At 41.4% G+C, this 18,063-nt stretch overlaps 1 protein-coding gene across 1 annotated transcript in view; it reads right to left on the minus strand.

The window, feature by feature from the left end:
- Window positions 1-674: 674 nt before the first annotated feature.
- Window positions 675-18,063, minus strand: part of ANKMY1 (ankyrin repeat and MYND domain containing 1) — a 100,930-nt gene continuing 83,541 nt past the window's right edge. Inside the window, exons 13-17 of the mRNA XM_082252200.1 lie at window positions 6,701-6,814; window positions 6,377-6,530; window positions 3,683-3,764; window positions 3,437-3,591; window positions 675-868 (exon numbers count right to left, since the gene is read on the minus strand). Coding sequence (XP_082108326.1) covers window positions 714-868; window positions 3,437-3,591; window positions 3,683-3,764; window positions 6,377-6,530; window positions 6,701-6,814 — 660 coding nt within the window. The 3' untranslated portion in view covers window positions 675-713. The remainder of the gene's footprint in view (window positions 869-3,436; window positions 3,592-3,682; window positions 3,765-6,376; window positions 6,531-6,700; window positions 6,815-18,063) is intronic.

The raw sequence follows: 18,063 nt of genomic DNA on the forward strand, positions 1-18,063 counted from the left end.
AAACGTTAGGAAAAAAAAGAAAACAAGAACAATGTATTAGGAAACCTGACATAAAAGCAATTTTCAGGCTGCCTCTTCTAATAATTCTTTTTGCTTGGCTGTCATGGTAACCCTCTATATTTAATCACTTTTATCCTAATCTGCATACTTTATTCTGAGCAGTGATTCAGAAGGCACTGATGCCAGAGGTCAGCATAACAACCAGGTAACTACACCACAATTTTCAGCAGAAAATTAAGAAAGGCAGCCTCTATATCTCTCATGGCGGGTTTACTTTAAAGCCCCCTTGAACTGTCAGTCTAAATATATAGCAAGTGTATCAAAACAAGAGGTGTGCAATGACTTACATTTTTGAAAATAGTCACACAGTAGGACCCTTTCTCTGTGTGTGGAAGCAGTGGTCTCTCTACAGAGGTCTGGCATGCCCCCTGTTTTATATGAGCTGGTAGCTCTACAATTAGCCAAGCACATGGTTCGATCTCTGACTTGGCAGGGGGCTTGTTGGACCTCTACACCACACTGGCGGGAACAAGCTTTTCTACTCAGGATGTAGCTGCTTTCTAAAGACAACCAAGTGTATCACCTTTTGTTTTCATACACTTGGAATATTTCTAGTGGATTTAAAGTGAATGTTGTATTGGGGTGAAATCAAGAGAAAATTCTATACAAGAAAGTAAAGCAATGATGTTATATTACTATCCACTTAATTTCTGTTAATTAAAGCTATAATTCTCAGTGGTGGCAGCCACACTGTGCCCACCAGTATGAGGCCTGGGGCCATGACTCGAAGGTTCCCTGTCAGCATGCAGGCTCTTTGTAGGAATGCTCCAATCACCTCTGGCTGGAGTCATCTTACTGCTGAGCTTTCCTTAAAAATAAAGAGAAATGGAGTTAGTTTTCTATTGCATGAATTCGGCTTTTATTACTGGCAATTGTCACTATTTCCTAGCAGTGGGGATCAGGGCAGCAATACTCAGGTTAAGGTACTGAAGGGTGCCTAGCACAGAGTATGGGAATTTGGGTTACTTTAATGACAGGTTTACTAAAGAACAATGCTGGTGGCTGAAATGATGACATATAATCATCTCATTACCATTGTAAAACCCTTTCAGTAACGTGAACATAATGTATATGGCGAAGCCTCTAAAAACCTTAATCCATGAGCACAAGTTTTTATTTTTCCAGTGCTCAACCACTCCTCTACTGAAGCAATAAAACAAATCAGCTCCCATGATGCTATGCAGGCTTTCAGTGCTTCCCTAAGTGTAAGCTGTGCTGTCAATTAGCATGATATAAAGCAGAGAAAGGAACAAACACCATTTACCAGGATGTCAGCTACTGAACTACATTATAAGGTGCCCTGCCATTTTAAGGAACGTAGGTGAAAGTGTTAGTTTGTTGAATTTAAGCATTTTTAGCAGCTTTGCATTTTATACCAATATTCAGATTTACAGTGGTGTTTAAGTGGTGTTTTTATATGGAATGCAACATGATTTTAACAGGAACATCATCCTTGGTTTTAGCACAGTAAAATGTACATATTTGTTCTTTTTCATATGCAAGTAAACTGCAATCAAGTCCTCTACCAAAATTGACTTTTTACAAATTTATATAGCACTAATTATTTTATATCAGTGCTTTACAGGCTACAAAGAACTATTCAAATCAATCCCTAAACCCAATGGAATTGACAGTTTTAAAGTGAAATTCTGGCTATACACCGAACCAGCCTTAAACCTGTCTCCTCCCCATTCTTAACATCTATGCTAAGTATAAGTGTATGAAAGATTTATACACTTGCCTATCGTCAGGCTGCTCCAGTCTGGTTACGTGATCCCCTGTGTCAGCCAGTGGTGGCTGCTGGGGAGAAGAGGGAATTGCAAACAGGGATGGGCAATTGAAGCCTATGGGTGAAGTCACAGCTCCATGCTTTACTTAAGAGCTCTCTCCTCTGCCCACTGGCTTACAACAGGGAGATCACGTGACTGGAACTGAGCGGCCTGAAAATAGGTAAGTACAGTCAGCTCCATAAATATTGGGACATCAACACAATTCAAATCTTTTTAGCTCTACCGCAATGGATTTGAAATGAAACAAACAAGATGTGCTTTAACTGCAGACTTTCAGCTTTAATTTGAGGGTATTTACATTCAAATCAGGTGAAAGGTGTAGGAACAGTTTGTATATGTGCCTCCCACTTTTTAAGGGACCAAAAGTAATGGGACAATTGGCTGCTCAGCTGTTCCATGGCCAGGTGTGTGTTATTCCTTCATTATCCCATTTACAAGGAGCAGACAAAAGGTCCAGAGTTCATTTCAAGTGTGCTATTTGCATTTGGAATGTGTTGCTGTCAACTCTCAATATGAGATCCAAAGAGCTGTCACTATCAGTGAAGCAAGCCATCATTAGGCTGAAAAAAACAAAACAAACCCATCAGAGAGATAGCAAAACATTATGTGTGGCCAAATCAACTGTTTAGAACATCCTTAAAAACAAGGAACGCACCGGTGAGCTCAGCAATACCAAAAGACCCGGACGACCACGGAAAACAACCGTGGTGGATGACCAAAGAATTCTTTCCCTGGTGAAGAAAACACCCTTCACGACAGTTGGCCAGATCAAGAACACTCTCCAGGAGGTAGGTGTATGTGTGTCAAAGTCAACAATCAAGAGAAGACTTCTCTTTGCAACCGAGTATTAAAACGTGAAAGTTTGATTTATGTTTGTTAATCTGTCCCATTACTTTTGGTCCCTTAAAAAGAGGGGGGCACATATACAAACTGTTGTAATTCCTACACCGTTCACCTGATTTGGATGTAAATACCCTCAAATAATGCTGAAAGTCTGCAGTTAAAGCACATCTTGTTTGTTTCATTTCAAATCCATTGTGGTGGTGTATAGAGCCAAAAAGATTAGAATTGTGTCAATGTCCCAATTTTTATGGACCTGACTGTATATACACCTTTCTCCCACAGGTTAGTTAGCAAAGGTGTTGGGAGGGCAGAGGAGACAGTTTTAAGGCTAGTTAGGTGTATAGCCTTCATTCCACTTTAAACTATATGCAAATCCAATAATTTTCTTTTATAGTATCCCCATTGATCCATTGCTTCTAATATACTAAATATCAATGGGAAACTAGAATTACTTAAACATCCCTACCCCCCAAAAAGACTGTCATTCATTTCAGGAAAACATATTCTAGTAACAGTAGCAAACAGCCCTCCAAGGGGTCCTCTGAACTGAATTGAGATCAATACAGCCATGAACTTGAAGCACCCCCTACGGTCGGTTTTCAGCAGTTAGGAGTAGAGAATCAGGGAGTGAAATGGGTCACATCTGCACTTTTGTCCTAAAATGGGGAATATGCCTAGAAATGAAGCAAAGTTCATAATCCAAACTGTTTTGTTTTTTTAGCACACTGACATTGGCTGTTTACCTGAAAGCTGGAGACATTCATCTTTATGCAGTTCCGTCCATGATTTGTGCTTGCATTGTTTGCTGCATGTGTAGACCGAGTAACAGCGCAAACATGGGGTCAGCTTGACTCCAACAGAACGGCCACACTGATAACAGTGTTTGAAAAATGATTTTCTAAATAAATAAATAAATATAAAAAAAAACTGTCAAAACCTCGGAATTAAAAGTATACTCATGAAAAATAACAGAAAAACTGATTACTCACTTGGGTGCATACATGTGCCCTTGTCCTAATGCTTCATGTGTGTTCACTTTTCTTTCTGGATCTCTGTGTGTACTAGAGCTACCTGCAATAAATGTCATCATTATACACAATACCATTATCACCTCCAACAAGACTTGTTCACTGCACATTATATCAACACAACCATTACAATCTATAAAGACATAAAAAAGTACACAGCCAATGCAGGCTGACCACTAAATATAACCATAACACAGTTCAGTTACACTTAAAGTAGAACTATAGGCAAAACCTTTTTTTTTTTTCATTTTGGATAGTGCAAGGGAGGGTTATAACCCCTATCAGATTTTTTTTTCCCCATCTGTGCCCCATTGCAGAGATTTCCATTCACTTCCTGTCCCATAGCCAAATAGGAAGTGAGAGGAAATCCCTGCAAATTAGGGGAATCCCTTGGGGCCCCCCAGGTCACCAGAACTAGTGTCCCTGTTGTAAGATTTCTATTACTGCTTTTCTGGGGACAACCCAAAATTTGGGATTGTCTTTTACTTTTACTTTCAATGATAACAGTAAACAGGACAAATAGAGAGGGTGAATCTCTTTAACGGGGGCACAGACAGCGATAAAAACAAACAAGTGTTCTAAACCCTCTCCACTCTATTCAAAACTAAAGAAAAAAAAGTGTTTACTTTAGCTAAACTTTAACACACAAGCAACACTACACAACCAAAAATACAGGTGCATCTCAAAAAAATAAGAATTATATTAAAAAGTTAATTTATTTCAGTAATTCAATTCAAAAAGTGAAACACATATTTTATATAGATGCCTCACACACAGGGTGATATATTTCAAGCATTTCTTTCTTTTAATTTTGATGAATATGGCTTACAGCTAGTGAAAACCCAAAATGCAGTATCTCAGACAATTTAAATATTGGGAAAAGGTTTAATATTTTAGTGTGACGCTGTAATCAGCTAATTAACTCCAAAAAATGTAAAGGTTTCCTGAATCTTAATGGTCTCTCAGTCTGATTCAGTAGGTTACACAATCATGGGGAAGACTGCTGACTTGACAGTTGTCCAGAAAACAGTCACTGACACCCTGCTAAAAAAAAGCTGGCTGTTCACAGAGTGCTGTATCCAATGAACAGTTGAGTGGAAGAAAAAAGTGTGGTAGAAAAAGATGCACAAGCAACAGGGCTAACCGCAGCCTTGAGAGGATTGTGAAGCAAAGGCCATTCAAGAATTTGGGGGAGATGCACAAGGAGTGGACTACGGCTGGTGTCAGTGCTTCAAGAGCCACCACACGCAGACTATCCAGGACATGGACTACAACTGTTGCATTCCTTGTGTCAAGCCACTCCCAAACCAGAGACAGCATCAGAAGAATCTTACCTGGGCTAAGGAGAAAAAGGACTGGACTGTTGCTCAGTGGTCCAAAGTCCTCTTTTCGGAAGTAAATGTGCATTTAATTTGGAAATCAAGGTCCCAGAGTCTGGAGAAAGAGTGGAGAGGTACAGAATCCAAGTTGCATGAGGTCCAGTGTGAAGTTTTCACAGTCACTGATGATTTGGGGAGCCATGTCATCTGCTGGTGTTAGTCCACTCTGTTTTATCAAGTCAGCGCAGCCCTCTACCTGGAAATTCTAGAGCACTTCATGCTTCCCTCTGCTCACCAGCTTTATGGAGATGATGATTTAATTTTCCAGCAAGACATGGCACCTGCCCACACTGCCAATAGTACCAATACCTGGTTTAATGATCATGGTATCACTGTGCTTTATTGGCCAGCAAACTCGCCTGACCTAAACCCCATAGAGAATCTGTGGGGTATTGTCAAGAGGAAGATGAGAGAAACCAGACCCAGCAATGCGGAAGAGCTGAAGGCAGCTATCAAAGCAACCTGGGATTCCATAGCACCTCAGCAGTGCCACAGGCTGATGGCCTCCATGTCACGCTGCAGAAATGCTTGAAATATATCACCCTGTGTGTAATAAATCTATATATAATATAGGAGTTTAACTTTTTGAATTAATAAAATAAATTAACTTTTTGATGATATACTAATTTTTTTAGATGCACTTGTATATCTCCAGCCAAAACTGTGTTGATTCGTTTTGATACACGGGAGAAACCTCAGGTTTTCTTGCTGCCTGGGTCACCATTTTGTCTTAATTGCTGTCCCCGTGACAACTGTCTCTGGGCCAGAAACTGAATGGAATCAACTATAACATAATATTAATATACGTTACATTCACACAGAACACTGTAACTGAAACATCACCAGGCAACTAGACATTACAATATTAAATTACCAAATGTAAGACAAAGGACAACTCGAAAACCCCACTGCCACTCCCACACAATTCCAAAGATGGTTTGCCAGAATCAATGGGACTCAGCCAGTGGAAATCAAGGCCATCCTCTACTGGAGACCGTGTAGAAAAGACAACATCAACATCTATTTATTGTAGAGCTTAGGACAATTTCAGGAACTGCATATCAGTTGCACTATATTGCAAATTGGACAAAAGCTGAAATGGACCTGTTATCTTAGAGGCAATTCTATCCACTAGATAGTTCTGTTAGAGTAAAAATAATCTTCATTTAGAAATAATACCAGGACAAGCATTTTCAGTAAGAAATCTTCAGAACCTGGGACTGTCTCTGAAAGCGCAAGAATTCAAGAATTGATTTGCACACAGTTATGTACTTACGGATTATACCATTATTTGCCCATTCTTTTTCTTTTGCTTTAACAGCCTCTCGAGTAAGTTCTCCCAAGTGCTCCAAGAGTTGTTTTCGTGCATTAAAAATGTCCCTTTCCTCTGGGGACAACGCATGGTATGGTGTGTGCGCTATCTTCTTATCCTGTAATATACAACTGATATTTTATAATATACACTACTCAATAGCAACAAGTTTATATTCAGGCATAAATACTATCATGTAGTATACCTTACTTTACTGTCTGTACACAGTTGATATGTTTTCTCATCCTGCAGTATGATCACCACTTTAGATATTCAGATATACTTTACCTGGAAGTACTTGTAGTAGGCATAGTCTGTAGCTGTACCAAGTGCAGTCCTCTTTCCTTCTCCTATAAGGATCGGCTTCAATATATTGGCTCCAGATTTTATGAGTCGGTCCACCTATGAAGGACAACTAAGTCATGAAAGAAGAGCAGAGGAAGCCCTTTAAAATCGTATCACTTAAAGAATATGGTACACCGAAATGTCATATTCCTGATATGTTCCTGTTTTACCATGTACTGTAATTGCGTTAAAAAGTATCCTATTCGCTTTGTAGTCCCCTTACCCCCCTGCTTTCCTTGCACATACTTCCCAGCGTGGTCAGTTTTCTGGCTGTGCTGGAAGAACGGACTGCCTGGATGGGCGAGTTTGGGTTGGAGAAACTTGACTGGCCTGACCTCAACCCAAAAGAACACCTTTTGGATGAATTAGAGCGGAGACTGTGAGCCAGGCCTTTTTGTCTAACATCAGTGCCTGGCCTCACAAATGCGCTTCTGGAAGAATGGTCAAACATTCCCATAGACACTCCTAAACCTTGTGGACAGCCTTCCCAGAAGAGTTGAAGCTCTTACAGCTGCACAGGGTGATGCCATTAAAGTTCATGTGCGTGTAAAGGCACCTATCCTAATACTTTTGACAATATAGAAACATAGAAACATAGAATGTGTCGGCAGATAAGAACCATTTGGCCCATCTAGTCTGCCCAATATATCTGAATCTGAATCCTATGAATAGTCCCTGGCCCTATCTTATATGAAGGATAGCCTTATGCCTATCCCATGCATGCTTAAACTCCTTCACTGTATTTGCAGCTACCACTTCTGCAGGAAGGTTATTCCATGCATCCACTACTCTCTCAGTAAAGTAATACTTCCTCATATTACTTTTAAACCTTTGCCCCTCTAATTTAAAACTGTGTCCTCTTGTGGTAGTTTTTCTTCTTTTAAATATGCTCTCCTCCTTTACCGAGTTGATTCCCTTTATGTATTTAAAAGTTTCTATCATATCCCCTCTGTCTCTTCTTTCTTCCAAGCTATACATGTTAAGGTCCTTTAACCTTTCCTGGTAAGTTTTTTCCTGCAATCCATGTACTAGTTTAGTAGCTCTTCTCTGAACTCTCTCTAGAGTATCTATATCCTTCTGGAGATATGGCCTCCAGTACTGCGCACAATACTCCAAGTGAGGTCTCACCAGTGTTCTGTACAGCGGCATAAGCACTTCTCTCTTTCTACTGCTTATACCTCTCCCTATACATCCAAGCATTCTGCTGGCATTTCGTGCTGCTCTATTACATTGTCTTCCCACCTTTAAGTCTTCTGAAATAATTACTCCTAAATCCCTTTCCTCAGATACTGAGGTCAGGACTGTGTCAAATATTCTATATTCTGCCCTTGGGTTTTTACGTCCCAGGTGCATTATCTTGCACTTATCCACATTAAATTTCAGTTGCCAGAGTTCTGACCATTCTTCTAGTTTTCCTAAATCCTTTTCCATTTGGCGTTTCCCTCCAGGAACATCAACCCTGTTACATATCTTTGTGTCATCAGCAAAAAGACAAACCTTACCATCGAGGCCTTTTGCAATATCACTTATGAAGATATTAAACAAAATTGGTCCCAGTACAGATCCCTGAGGTACCCCACTGGTAACATGACCTTGTTCTGAATGTTCTCCATTGACTACAACCCTCTGTTGTCTGTCACTCAGCCACTGCCTAATCCACTCAACAATATGGGAGTCCATGCTCAATGACTGCAGTTTATTGATAAGTCTTCTATGTGGGACAGTGTCAAAAGCCTTACTAAAATCTAGATATGCAATGTCTACTGCACCTCCACCGTCTATTATTTTAGTCACCCAGTCAAAAAAATCTATAAGATTTGTTTGACATGATCTCCCTGAAGTAAACCCATGTTGTTTTTCATCTTGCAATCCATGGGATTTAAGATGTTCCACAATCCTATCCTTTAATAGGGTTTCCATTAATTTGCCTACTATTGATGTCAGACTCACAGGTCTATAGTTGCTCGATTCCTCCCTACTACCTTTCTTGTGAATGGGCACGACATTTGCCAATTTCCAATCTTCCGGGACGACTCCTGTTACTAATGATTGGTTAAATAAATCTGTTAATGGTTTTGCCAGCTCACCACTAAGCTCTTTTAATAATTTTGGGTGTATCTCATCATATACTATAGTGTGTTGTATATAAACAGTATACACAGTGGGTATAGAAAAGAATCACCCCCTTAAAATATTTAAATTGTATTGCTTTCCAACCAGGAATGAAGACAGACACTGTTTTTATTTTATACAACTGTATTTACTCAGTGAAACTTATAACATCCAAGTGAAAGATATGACACCAACATGTCAGAAATGTTTTTTTCAAAAACAGAATCTATTAGTTGAAAAAAGGATCACCCCCTTCCCAAAAGCGACTTGTAAACTCAATCAGGTGTAGCTAATCACTAGAGATGGGCTTGGGCATGTTCCGGATCCCACCTGCCCAGTTCCGCCAGGAAGCCGGCACTGCACACGGCTAATCACAGGCAGTGAATTATTTCCAGATCTGTGCAGCTGCGGACCGGGGAAATGTCCCACTGCCTGTGATTAGCTGTGTGAAGTCGGCTTCCTGGCGGTATCGGGCAGGTAGGATCCTGAACATGCCTGAGCCCATTCCTACTAATCACTTTCGCGATGACACACAAAGCCATCTGACTTTCAACTGTGATCATTTGTGATCATTTTGATTAACTCAGCATGAAAAGAGCTTTCCTGGAGCATTCCAGTCCCTGGTAGTGCAGCTGAAGCAAACAATCAAATATGGGTGGTAAATGTTTTCCGCGCTAATGGGAAAATTGTATAGATGACTGCAGCCTACCTCAAAATATAGCAAGCTATATCTAACAAGTATGGGTGGATGTGGAGGTAAGTGGCGCTGTCAGAAATAAGAAATAGGGAATATAAATATATCGGTGGGTCACTTTATAATGGATATTAAATAGGGGTATGTGTGTTAAAATGTTAAATCCTCATAAATAAAGTGTGATATACAGTGAATAAATATAAAAAATATAAAATGGTTTCCCGTGAATAAATAGTGGGAGATAAAAGTGTATGTGTATAAGAAAATATTTCAATATAAGTGTCACAAACTAAATAAATAAATTCTATATATGACAATCAAATGTTTGAAACTGAGCCACTTGTAAAACACACTTGTATAATCAATAAATAAAAGTGATACGTTATTGCATAAATTAGGTAACAAAATAAAAATTGGTGCTCTGTTCAAGTGCATAAAGTGCAAGTGATGAAAAGACTATATAGCAATATTTTTTTTTTTGTTTAATTTCTGATATAGCAATATTTAAATTAGGTAAATAGAAAAAAACTGTGAAACATATAAATATCAAATCATGAACAGTGTCCAAAAAAGGTACATTAAATGTCCATAATGGTATATGGTGCCACAAATGCACAATCAGGTGTGGATAGATCCCAAAAAAAGAGGGGGAAGAGATTATCAGGAAAAAGTGGATTCCAAAAATTCGGTAATGGTGGGGGTGCTCAATATGGGAATAAGTGCTCCCCTCCTATTGGTCCCGCACTCACCAGATGGTGGTACCCCTACAGGGGTAGACAGCGTTTGGGGTGACTCTCAGGGGTCCCTCCGAAGGCTGGCTAGGTATCCACTTGGTCCCGACCTCCTTTCATATGCGCTGCTCCTGATGACGTCATTGATGATGAAACGCGTAGAGCGTGGTCACGTCAGTTCCGCTTCCTGTTGACTGAGACGCAGATCCGGCCGGTGGAACGCACCGCATCCCGGAAATAACCGCTACACAAGGGTGTTGCGGTCCCTAGGACATATATGCACGGTTTTCTTGTATTAAATGTGAGTATTGTGTATTAAATGATTTAATAAAGCACCATTTTATTACAATACTTCACTATTGGAGCCTTTTCTTCCTCTCATCCGGATATCTCCCCTACATATCGGAGTGCTTATGAGGATTAACCATACATTAACTACCCTGGAGAAGAGCATATGAAAGGAGGTCGGGACCAAGTGGATACCTAGCCAGCCTTCGGAGGGGCCCCTGAGAGTCACCCCAAACGCTGTCTACCCCTGTAGGGGTACCACCATCTGGTGAGTGCGGGACCAATAGGAGGGGAGCACTTATTCCCATATTGAGCACCCCCACCATTACCGAATTTTTGGAATTCACTTTTTCCTGATAATCTCTTACCCCTCTTTTTTTGGGATCTATCCACACCTGATTGTGCATTTGTGGCACCATATACCATTATGGACATTTAATGTACCTTTTTTGGACACTGTTCATGATTTGATATTTATACGTTTCACAGTTTTTTTCTATTTACCTAATTTAAATATTGCTATATAGTCTTTTCATCACTTGCACTTTATGCACTTGAACAGAGCACCAATTTTTATTTTGTTACCTAATTTATGCAATAACGTATCACTTTTATTTATTGATTTTACAAGTGTGTTTTACAAGTGGCTCAGTTTCATTCAAACATTTGATTGTCATATATAGAATTTATTTATTTAATTTGTGACACTTATATTGAAATATTTTCTTATACACATACACTTTTATCTCCCACTATTTATTCACGGGAAACCATTTTATATTTTTTATATTTATTCACTGTATATCACACTTTATTTATGAGGATTTAACATTTTAACACACATACCCCTATTTAATATCCATTATAAAGTGACCCACCGATATATTTATATTCCCTATTTCTTATTTCTGACAGCGCCACTTACCTCCACATCCACCCAAACAATCAAATATGGGTGGCAAGGCACTGCCAAAGATCTCTGGGATAAAGTTGTAGACAGGCACAAGTCAGGAGATGGATACAAAAATATTGTAAAGGCTTTATCAATGCCTAAAAGCGCAGTGATGTCTGTTATTAAGAAATGGAAGGTATTCGGTACAACACAGACCCTCCCTGGATCAGAAAGTTGCTCCAAAATGGATGAGGCCTACAGCAACTCTGAAGCAGTTGCAGGAATGTATGTCAAAGAGTGGTCGTTGTGTGCATCTGACAACAATATTACAAATTTTCCACAAATGTGGCTTGTATGAGCTTTGCCAAAACGCACCTCGAAGACTCTGAGACCACATGGAAAAAGGTGTTATGGTCAGATGAAACTAAAAGCCAACAGTTAGACTTACCGGTAACAGTGTTTCTACGGACCTTCCAGGACGGCAACACCTGAGAGAAATAGGAGGCTCCACCCTACAGGAAACGCAATCAGTTTACAGCTGCTTAAAAGGCCCCACCCTTCCCCTTGTCCCTCAGTTGTAAAAAAGTAATTCTCCCAACTGATCCACAAGGGGTATAAACTCACTTAGGTACTCACCATCTATTGTTTACATTCCTTCCTCCCCCTTTAACTGGGCGGGAAGTAGACCTGCCATTTTGGAAGGTTCGTAGAAACACAGTTACCGGTAAGTCTAACCGTTGGTTTTCTCCTCTTACCTTCCAGGACAGCAACACCTGAGAGGATAATAAAGTAACCGCAGGCCTGCCTTAGGGTAAGACCACCGCCTGTAGCTGTTGGGTGTGCTCTCAGCCTTTGCTGGTGCAGGAATACCTGAACTCTCGTATGACATGGTAATGGCCTGTCTGATCCACCTAGATACTGAAGACTTAGATGCTTGAATTCCCTTCCTTGGTCCAGAGTAGAATATCAAAAGATGATTAGACCTCTGTAAATAATTAAGGAGGCATCTCCTTACATCTAAACAATAACATTTATTTTCCCCCTCTTTTTTAGGGTTGTCACAAAAGGATGGTAAGGTTATTTCTTGTGACCTAGGAAAGGATGATGCTACTTTGGGCAGATATAAAGGCTCTGACCTGAGGATAATCCTATCTGGGAGGATCAACAGAAACGGTTCCTTAATGGAAAGACCTTGTAAGTCCCCTACCCTTCTAGCTGTTGTGATAGCTGACAGGAAGGCTAACTTTAGGGTCAAAAACTTAAAGGGAACCTCTTCAATAGGTTCAAAAGGGTTTCTAGATAATGCTTCTAGTACCCTAGTCAGGTCCCAAGGCGGGAACCTAACTCTTGTGACCGGGGTAGCTCTATCCCTGGCTATCAGAAATCTTTTAACTAAAGGTTCCTTTGCTAGTTTCGCATCAAGAAAAACTGAGAGAGCTGCTATTTGTACCTGAAGAGTGTTGGTCGCCGCACCCTTCTCTACCCCATCTTGTAGGAAATCTAGGATTACGGGGACAGGAGGTCTAAGAAATTTGCTTCTACTTACACCAAGTACAAAATGTTTTCCAAACCTTAGAGTATAGCTTCCTCATTACTGGTTTCCTGCTCAGGAGGAGTGTGTCTATCACTCATTCTGAGCAGCCTTTTATCCTAAGAATCTGGCGTTCACTAACCAAGTCGTCAGCTGGAAGAACTTCGGCCTGGGATGCAACACTGGACCCTGAGCGAGTAGGTCTGGTAGGTTTGGAAGCTTCCAAGGAGGTGCCACTGATAGCACCTTCAAGGTTGCAAACCACGCCCAACATGGCGCAATCAGGAGGAGGCGGAGGCCCGAGGAATGACTGCGTTTCTGTATGACTTGAGGGATTAGAGTTAGAGGGGGAAAGGCATAAGCCAACTCAAACTGCCATATCTGGATTAGAGCATCCAGGCCCTCTGACTCTCTTTCCCGTGAGAGGGGGAAGAACCTCCTTGCCTTCCTATTCTTGAAGCTGGCAAATAGATCTATTTCTGGGCAGCCAAATTGAGGATGTCTGCTTCCCAATTGGTTTCCCCTTTTATTTGGATTGCCGACAACAAGACCACCCTTCCTTCGGCCCAGCCTAGAATTCCCCTGGCTAGGTCTAGGAGGGGTCTGGACCTGGTACCTCCTTGGTGATTCAGGTAGGCTACCGCTATAGCGATGTCGGAACAGACCTGAATCTCTTTGCCTGTAATGGAACTCTTGAAGGTCTTTAGAGCTTCGCCCACCACTCTGAGCTCTCTGAAATTGGAAGAAACCTGGGCTACTTCATTGTTCCACGTGCCCTGGGCTTTGGTTTACTGTAAGGTGGGCCCCCCATCCCCAGGTGCTTGCATCTGTGGTGACTTTCAGAAGATCCACTGACCCCAGGGCCTGCCCTTCTCCGGATTGCTTGGTAGTGACCACCATTTTAAGGAAGACTTTACCTGAGGGGTGAGGATTAAACTTAAACGTTCGTACTGGGACACTACTTTTTTGTCCCAGGAGGAAAGGTGAAAGGATTGAAGGTCTCTTGAGTGTAGTGGTGCCCAAACAACTGCTGGGCACCACTACATGAGCTACATGACATGAGCCCCAGAACTCTCAGGATCTCTCTCCTGGAGTACGAGGGGGCTCCTATCAGCGGTTTTACTGATGAGACTACTTCCTCTACCTTCTCCCTTGGAGGGAAGAGTTTTTGTACCCATGAGTCTATCCGGTAGCCTAGATAAGTCTGAAGCTGGCTCCAGGGATGACTCTTCTGTGCTGACCAACCAGCCCAGTGTCTGCAGGACTGTTATCCCCTTCAGGGTGTCTCATCTCACCTGGATTGCTGAAGGGCCAAAGATCAGTAGATCGTCCAAATAAGAAATTAAAGCTATTGCCTGGAGATAAAAGTAGGCTACCCTGGTGTCACTTAGTATCTTTGGTGCTTGAACCTGGAGAGGGGAAGTGCAAATTACTTCATTGCCTACCTCTACCAAAACTCCCCTTCCTATTAGTATCCTTCCTTCAGAGGATCTGGACAACACTTTATTCAGACCTAGGCCAAACAGCAAGCACTCATTTAAAAGAAGACCACACAGTTTTGCTATTGAAGTAAAATCACCTTCCTATGATTAACCCAAATGGCCCTCCTAGTTGAATTAATAAGGGACCAGTTTTAGCTGAGTTTTTGACCGACTCGACTGTAGCATCAGCCAGGTACGTGACAGCTTTCCCTATAAACGAAAGGGAATCTAGAACTTTTTGAGACGTATTTTCCTGTGAAAGGTGCTTAGTACGTCTTTCTATCCAGATGTCCGCACTCTTGACATTGCAGGTTGCTGCCAACGCTGGGGCCATAGTGGATGAATTGGAATCCCACGCTTTCTTTAACAGGGACTCTCACTTATAGTCCATGGCATTTTTGATGCTCCCTGTATCCTCAAAGGAGAGGTTAGGCCTTTTAGTCACCTGGGGTAGGGAGGTCTCCAGTTTAGGAATTTTTCCACCTCCTCCTCCTTAATGGCAAATCTTCTTTTCCACACTTTTGGTCTGACCAAACTCCTTTCAAGAACATTCCACTCTTGAAGATTGAAATACTTTAAGGACTGGTGTAAAGGAAATACTTTGGACTGATTTTTAACCAACCCCCTATACATCTTATCTTGTGCTGAGGTCTCCTTGGGAGGTTCAGGGATCTCCTCAGTGTCAATGATAGCTTGAAAGAATTCCTCTAAGTCATCCAGACCAAACATATGTCTGTTTAACTTGGTCTCCTCTGCCTCACTATCTAGATACAGATCAACCTCTTCTCCAGAGCAGAGCTCAGATTTTGCTTTACTCTCTGCTTCTCCTAAGTCTTCCTCCTCTTTAGCTTGAGTGGGGGGAATTTCCTGTGAAACAGGCAGAAACACACTCGGCCCTGTCTTGAAAAGTAAACTCTCCTGAGAAGAAGGGCCCTCCTTAGGGTTAGCTTCTGTGGGTCTGCTACCTGGGGTGAAGCTACAGAGGTGCGAAAGGACTAAATAGTGGATAACATTTCCTCCTGAACAGACTTAAGGAAATCCTTAATTAACCCTGAGGCCTCCATACCAGTCAACTTGTTAATACACCTATAACAGAATGGTTTAGTGTGAGATTTGGACAATCTTTTCCCACAATTACCACATTTTTTAGAGGAGCTAGTACTAGTGAATGTAAGGGGTGGTTTATCAGAGGCCTCCTGGGTTCCACTTGGGGATTCTGTTAGAGAAGTGGAAAACAAGTAACCTTCATTCTTCCTGCCCCCTTTTTATTTGGCCACAGCCCCCCCCCCCCTCAGGAGGGGAGAGCATGGGTCTATCAGGTACTAAAGCATGACTCTGGTATTACCCCCAAGTAAGGAAAGTCACTTACAGGGCCCCGACTTGCTTTTGCCTGCAGCCACCCGCCGCTAAGCGGGTCCAGCGTTTCCTCCACGCTTTATTCCCTCTTCCAGGTTGCGATATGCGTGCTCCGCCTCCTCCCCGTTCGGGAAGTTTGGGTTTCAGAACGAGGTTTGGAGTCCTCCCCTCGCTGCTGCTAACATCGTGCGGCCGGCCCTTCACAGCTTTTAGCTCACTGTATGCAGGGGAAAACCGGAGGAGATGCGAGCCGCTGAGCAGAGTACAAAATCGCGGGACCACCACACTGTGGCTGAACTGTCTGTACAACAAAAATAGGCAAACTGTAAGAAGCTCAAGGCGCGCAGGTTAGTGCGGCCCTCACCAGCAATCCTAAACTAGCCTCACAGGGGTACCATCTGACTCTCTAGGTCTTTTGGTTAAAGAAAAAATACAAACGTTTTGCTGTGGGAGAAACACAAAATAATACTGAGGGGACAAGGGAAAAGGTGGGGCCTCTTAAGCAGCTGTAAACTTATTGTGTTTTCTGTAGGGTGGAGTCTCTCATCTCTCTCAGGTATTGCCATCCTGGAAGGTGAGAGGAGAAATAAATTATTATCCGAATAACACCATTTCTACAGTAAAGCATGGAAAAGGTAATATCCTGTTATGGGGGTGTTTCTCTGCAGCAGGGACTGGAGCACTTGTCAGGATAGAAGGAACAATGGATGGGGCAAAATACCCTCAAATTCTTGAGCACAATCTGACGCTCTCTGACAGAAAGTTGTCAATGGAAAGAAGGTTTACCTTCCAACATGATAATGCCCCAAAGTACACAGGAAAAATGACCACACAGTGGTTGAAGGAGAAAAAAGGTGAAGGTCCTTGCATGGCCTAGTCAAAACCCAGACTTAAACCCCATTGAAAATCTAAACATAAATGGTCACCATCAAATTTAACTGAACTTGAGCAGTTCTGCAAAGAAACGTGAGCAAATATTGCAAAGTGTAGATGTGTAAAGTTAGAGGAGTTATATCCCAATAGACTAAGCCCCTGTTCACACCGATGCGACTCATTATGTAATTTGACAGTTCCATGGTTTCATTGCAGGCAATTAAACCATTCATAATTGCCGTTACTTATGTTGCAGCGTTTAAGAAAAAGGTTTCTGCACTACTTTTTACAGATTTCATTGCAACTTGCATAGACTTCTGTTAAATGAAGTCACAAGCCACAATTAAATCGCCATAGCATATCACATTATTGTGCAGCTTTGCAATCACGCTATAGTAGCGCAATTTCAAAGCCACACTGGTGTGAATCAGGACTAAAGGCTGTAAATAAAGCAAAACATTATTCAACAAAATACTGACACATAGGGGTGATCCTTTTTCCAACTCAGTGATTCTGTTTTTAAGAAAAAATTCTGACTTGTTATATCTTTCACATAGACTTTATAAATTGAATGGAGTAAATACAGCTGGATAAAACAAAAACTGTGTCTGTCTTCATTTAAAGCTTCAGAGTATATATACAGTGGGGATCGAAAGTTTGGGCACCCCAGGTAAAAATTTGTATTAATGTGCATAAAGAAGCCAAGGAAAGATGGAAAAATCTCCAAAAGGCATCAAATTACAGATTAGACATTCTTATAATATGCCAATAAAAGTTAGATTTTATTTCCATCATTTACACTTTCAAAATAACAGAAAACAAAAAAATGGCGTCTGCAAAAGTTTTGGCACCCTGCAGAGTTAATATCTTGTACTGCCCCCTTTGGCAAGTATCTCACAGCTTGTAAACGCTTTTTGTAGCCAGCCAAGAGACTTTCAATTCTTGGTTGAGGTATCTTTGCCCATTCTTCCTTTCAAAAGTCTTCCAGTTCTTTGAGATTTCTGGGCTGTCTGTCACGCACTGCTCTTTTAAGGTCTATCCATAGATTTTCAATTATGTTGAGGTCAGGAGATTGTGAAGGCCATGGAAAAACCTTCAGTTTACGCCTCTTGATGTAATCCTCCGTGGATTTCGAGGTGTGTTTAGGAACATTATCCATTTGTAGAAGCCATCCTCTCTTTAACTTCAGCTTTTACACAGATGGCATCAAGTTACCATCCAAAATTTGCTGAAATTTATTGAATCCATTTTTCCTTCTACTCGTGAGATGTTCCCTGTGCCACTGGCTGCAATACAACCCCAAAGCATGATTGATCCACCCCCATGCTTAACAGTTGGACAGAGGTTC

The sequence above is a fragment of the Pelophylax lessonae genome, assembly GCF_965119305.1.
Source record: "Pelophylax lessonae genome assembly, chromosome: 3".
Lineage (NCBI taxonomy): Eukaryota > Metazoa > Chordata > Amphibia > Anura > Ranidae > Pelophylax > Pelophylax lessonae.